The sequence below is a fragment of the Montipora capricornis genome, chromosome 6 (genome assembly GCF_036669925.1).
Source record: "Montipora capricornis isolate CH-2021 chromosome 6, ASM3666992v2, whole genome shotgun sequence".
Classification (NCBI taxonomy): Eukaryota; Metazoa; Cnidaria; class Anthozoa; order Scleractinia; family Acroporidae; genus Montipora; species Montipora capricornis.
The window spans coordinates 29,792,241-29,797,240 of NC_090888.1; the positions used below are offsets into that span (position 1 = coordinate 29,792,241).

Sequence of the window (5,000 nt, forward strand, 5' to 3'; positions counted from 1 at the left end):
GGCTGTCCCATGAATTTGCTTATAATGCTTGTGGTCATACTGAAAATTGGTAGTTGACAGGCAAAAGTCAAGCAATTTGATAATGTCAGGAATAGGTATGGCTGTCCTGTCTTGTAAATTTTCGTCGCTAATCAGGCGATTGTGAGCAACACTAATAGCTACGTCTACCGGAATCGATGTAAACAATGAAACGACGTCGAAAGAAACAAGTACGTCGTCATCCTGAAGTTTGATGTCAGTAATACCTTCACAGAATTCAGTACTGTTTTTGACAGTGTAATCGGAATTACCAGTCAGGGGTTTTAATATTTTAGCTACATGCTTAGAGAGGTTGTACGTAGGAGTTGATATGAATGAAACAATGGGCCGTAGCAGGCATCCGTTCTTATGGACTTTCGGTAAACCATAAAATCGAGTTGGTAGGCCATCGGAGCTGTGGAGACGTTTGTATAAATTTTCCCCGATGGTCTCCTCCCGTTTCATTTCAGGCAGTATACCGTTCATGTTAGCTTCACTAACCAATCCACCTTTGTTTTGGAAGAGATTTGTGGACGACGTGATTACAACCGCAAAATCTGGAAGTACACAAACCTTTCTGGAACATTTGAACTCAGTTGAACCTTGCATTACTTTCACAATTGAACGTGAAAACGAGAGTAAAATTGCCTTTCTTGACAACATGGTTCATCACCAGGAAGACGGAAAATTAATCACCACCGTCTACCGGAAACCTACCCACACTGATCGCTACCTGTCATATTTATCGCACCATCCCAATATGCACAAGCGAGCCGTGGTTAAATCATTAATGGATCGGGCCGAGAGAATTCCCTCAACAAAATCTGACCAAAACAAGGAAAAACAAAGAATAATGTCCACACTACAATCAAATGGATACCCCAAACGCTTTATCTTGAGTGCCAGCAAACCTAAACCTCCATTAAACCACCCATTAACTGGTGCAGAGTCGGAAGAGAAATATTGCACAATACCATACGTTAGCGGGACTTCCGAACCCATAAAGAGAGTTTTGGACAATCATGGTATCAAAGTGACTTTTAACCCTACAAGACAATTGGCCAGATATTTCCAAAGCCGAAAGACGAAAGAGACAAAGAAGAAATTCGAGATCTCGTGTATGACATCCCCTGCGCAGTTTGTAGTAAGAATTACGTCGGAGAAACGCAAACAAAATTTACAACTAGAAAAGGCAAGCATCAAAAGGCCGTCGCACGGCTACAAAAAGAAAAATCAGCAGTTGCGGACCATGTTATGAAAACAAATCATGACATCGCTTGGAATGAGGCCACTATTCTTAGAACTAACAATAACTGGCGACAAAGGAAAATTCTTGAGGCTTGGGAAATAAACTGTGCTAAAGACCCCCTCAACCGAGACAATGGAGCACTACTCCCCAAGGAGTACTTGCAATTGACTATTGCAGAAAAGAAAAAATGACACTGACTTTAGAATTTTTAATTAGCGCTCTGGTTTATATCTAAGCTTTCATGTAAATTTTATCTTTCACTTCTTCTGATGAAGGCTGTTGAATACAACCGGAACGTCGGAAAACGTTTTTTATTGTACATAGTTTATATTTCAAACACCAGAGTAACATATATTTATATTTTTTATTTGCCAATGGATCCACCTGGTGACAAACCCAGTTTTAATAATATTGTATCTGTTTCTCTTTCAGTTGACCAAATGTTGGTGCATTTTTGTGCTGTTTCTTCGTTACACTGTACGAGAAGCTTTAAACTCGATAAGAGGTAATCACAACTAGCAATTACTTACAACTACTTACCCTACAGTACAATTTATTCTTCTTCTAAAGATTGCAAGTCTATGGTTGGATATTGTTGACTGCAACATTAATATTTTTAACTTTTGTCTGCCCTTGATTGCATCTTGATATGTGGCTGTTTAAAAAAACAATAACATTGTTGCAAGCACTGAATTATTCACTTCTTGTGAGTGTTAACTTGATTAAAAAGTTTTGTCTGATGGCATCCCTACCTGTCAACATTGGGTATTCGTCTTTTTGGAAACTGATTCTGCTTGATTTCCTTGAATATCCACTGTTACAGTAGTATCAAAAAATTAGTTTCTGCATTTTGGGTGTGAATTAAGTGGCAAATCTATTTTCAAATTGCGTTTTTTCCTTCAGGTAAACGTAGTGAACATCAAAGTAGCTACCACTTCTATTTCCGTGGCTGTGGTTAGAAGCCAAAGGACATGCCATGGGACAAATCTGACGTGCTATGGATCAGGGTTATGGACAAGTTGATGACCATGATGTTTGGTGTTGATTTTCTGGAGTACGATTTCGACAAAAAGAAGATATGCCATGTAGCTGACAGCTACACTCCAACATTTGTTTATAGCAGAGAAGAGTGGCTTAGGGAATACACCCTTATAGTCTCTTTAGATGACACGTGTATGGGTACAAATCAACAAGGTTGGTCTTCTTTAATGATGTACGTGTACCTATGAACATGTTCTGTAAGGTACCTGTATACCGCACGCATTCCTGTGCTTCTTTTTAGAGCTTTCAGGTCTCTGCTGTACTATGAGGTTAATATATCAGAAGCATTCATATCAGATGCGATTTTGACTAATTAGGTGATAAAGGCAAAATGTGTCCTAAGGTTAATTTACCAGTGTCCTGTCTGTATTAGCATATAAATTTTTGTAGACAAACAAGTTCTTTGTGTAAAGAAAATTATCATTTTTTCTTTGAATGACGAGCTTCCATTTGTCCTTGACTTCACAGAACAGGAAGAGAAGACTCTGCAATCTGAAGTAGATGTTGTGCATGAAGATGAAAGTTTCAGTGAGGAGCACAATATAGGTATAAATAAAAAATTGTTAGTTTTTTGGTGAAAGAGGTGTATAAAACGTGTGTGAGTTTCTCGTGTATAAACACAATGTTAACTGCCGTTCGCTTTCCAATATTCTCAATCAAAGAAACATAATAATATTCCATCTTGAGAAAATGTCCATTGCAAAGGAAAAAGCCTTTAATAATGCTATATGTTTCTGCTTTGTCACTGAGAAGGGGTATACTAGACTGTATGACTCTACCTGCACCGTGACAGAAACAATTGACAGTCTCCCAATGCAAGATTTCCTTAATATCTTTGTAGAAGTACAGTGTATTCCTTCTCGGGGACAAAGCATTGAATAGATAGATAGTAGTTCCAAATCACAAGGGCTTTTTAAGGAAACAGAATGCAAAGTTGCTAACGTGAATCTAACCTGTGACCTTCCAGTTCACCATTTAGTTTGCTCTACTTCTGAGCTATGGGAGACTCCTGTGGCTAGCTCCATCATTCAGTTAGGGTTATGTTGGATACTTTGTAGGACCCATATCATCCCGGTTGTTTGTGTTTACAGTTCTGTTTTTATAGTTTGCACTTGCGTGCATGTAATGTTGACCCTGTGGCCCATAACAACAACTGAATGCTCTTTGTATGAGTATTATTTTTATTTTTTGGCTTAGTGGTAGGATTCCAGAAGAGAACATACATGTAGAAGGTCATGATTTGATTCCCTTTGAGGCCTTGGAATAATATACTTTTTTTCTCAATGAGACGTTCAGAATATTATATGTTAAGATTTAAAAAGGAAACAAAATATTTTCACTTGCACTAAGATGAGGAAAATCTCTCATTGCTTGAGAAATAAAATAATTTAGCAACAAAGAATTAAGTCCTGATATGTCACAGTGGTTTTTTTAATTGTGTCAGCTTTATACTGTAGATAACTATTGAGTATATGAAACACATGGTTCACTGTGATGGTCAAACTCAGTTGTTCTTGTCCTTTTGTTTAGTCTGACAAATAATGCACAGAGTTGAACATATATTTTAAGATATCCATGTGTATTATAAATTTGCAGATCCTAACAGTGACTTGGATGTGTTGGATGCTGATGACATACCACCAAACAATCTGACTCATCAGGACAGGTTTGTTAAAGATTTATTTTTCAGCTATTGGAATGGATTCCTTGAGGCGAGCTACACATACATATCCAGTTAAACCGCTTTCAAATATAGAGCAGTTAACTTAAATTGAATGTGTGATTTCATGCTACATGTGTAAGGCTTTGTTCAGTGTAACAACGAAGTTCTGTTCAATCTTTTTACTTTTTGTTGTTGGTTTTCCTAGTATCGTGGCTGTGTTCCCACCACGACCATCCATGGCAAAAGTTACTGTTCTGCAAATGGATATGGACACCTTGGATGATGGACAGGAAATGAACGATTCAATTGTTGATTTTTTTATGATGTAAGTAGCATTGAAGTTGATAAATTTGATGACATGTGGGGGCTTTAAATTTCTCAAGCTAGAGCTGTTTACTTTGTTTACAAGCAATGTTTTCTTTCCCTTCATTTATTTCAAAGGTATGCCACCTATGCAATGTACCAGGAAGTTAGAAACAGCCACATGTTTAGTTCATTCTTCTTTACAAAACTGTCTGAGAGAATAAAGAATGGTGACCACTTTGTACTACCCAGGTACTGAAACGCCTGCATAATTTTCGGCATCTGAGGACAATGAAATGAATGTCTTTGCTGCTTAATATAATTGCTAAAAACAGTACAGTGTATTTTATATGGGGAGTCCAGTTCATATGACTGAAGAAACATTTTGTGACAGGAATAATCTTTTTTTATTAAATCAGTAATTACATGTATGTACATGTAGGCAAGTTCGTGAAAAAAATTTCTTTTTTAAATCTGTGCTTATACATGTAAATCAAATAAGGTGGAATTCACAAAAGGGTACTTCTCGGAATTCTTGTTGGGGATGTGCCGCTTGGTTCTCCAAATCCGGACCCTATTTCAGGCCAAAAGACACCTGGCCTCTAAATTGCATACCCGTTTTCAGAACTGGCATCTAACACTTAAACATATTGTTCAACCATTCATTTAATTGGTAAAAAAATTGGTAAAATATCTTTTGGTTACTTCTCTTTCTCTCTTTTTCAT

The 5,000-nt window shown here is 37.2% G+C and overlaps 2 protein-coding genes across 5 annotated transcripts in view; one reads left to right on the forward strand and one right to left on the reverse strand.

Annotated features, from left to right (window-relative positions):
- LOC138053611 (uncharacterized) overlaps positions 1-504 on the reverse strand; it is a 1,203-nt gene extending 699 nt beyond the window's left edge. The window contains exon 1 of the mRNA XM_068900214.1: positions 1-504. This exon is cut by the window's left edge and continues 699 nt beyond it. Coding sequence (XP_068756315.1) covers positions 1-504 — 504 coding nt within the window.
- The window catches only part of LOC138050425 (sentrin-specific protease 6-like), a 28,956-nt gene extending 24,404 nt beyond the window's left edge, over positions 1-4,552 (forward strand). For 2 of the 4 annotated variants that reach the window (XM_068896757.1, XM_068896756.1), the window contains exons 6-11: positions 1,700-1,772; positions 2,171-2,461; positions 2,777-2,854; positions 3,905-3,974; positions 4,177-4,296; positions 4,413-4,552. In XM_068896757.1, coding sequence (XP_068752858.1) covers positions 2,239-2,461; positions 2,777-2,854; positions 3,905-3,974; positions 4,177-4,296; positions 4,413-4,533 — 612 coding nt within the window. In that variant the 5' untranslated portion in view covers positions 1,700-1,772; positions 2,171-2,238 and the 3' untranslated portion in view covers positions 4,534-4,552. Of the gene's footprint in view, positions 1-1,699; positions 1,773-2,170; positions 2,462-2,776; positions 2,855-3,904; positions 3,975-4,176; positions 4,297-4,412 lie in introns of those variants that run through there. The other 2 variants (XR_011132607.1, XR_011132606.1) reach the window with 1 other exon arrangement.
- Positions 4,553-5,000: the final 448 nt, after the last annotated feature.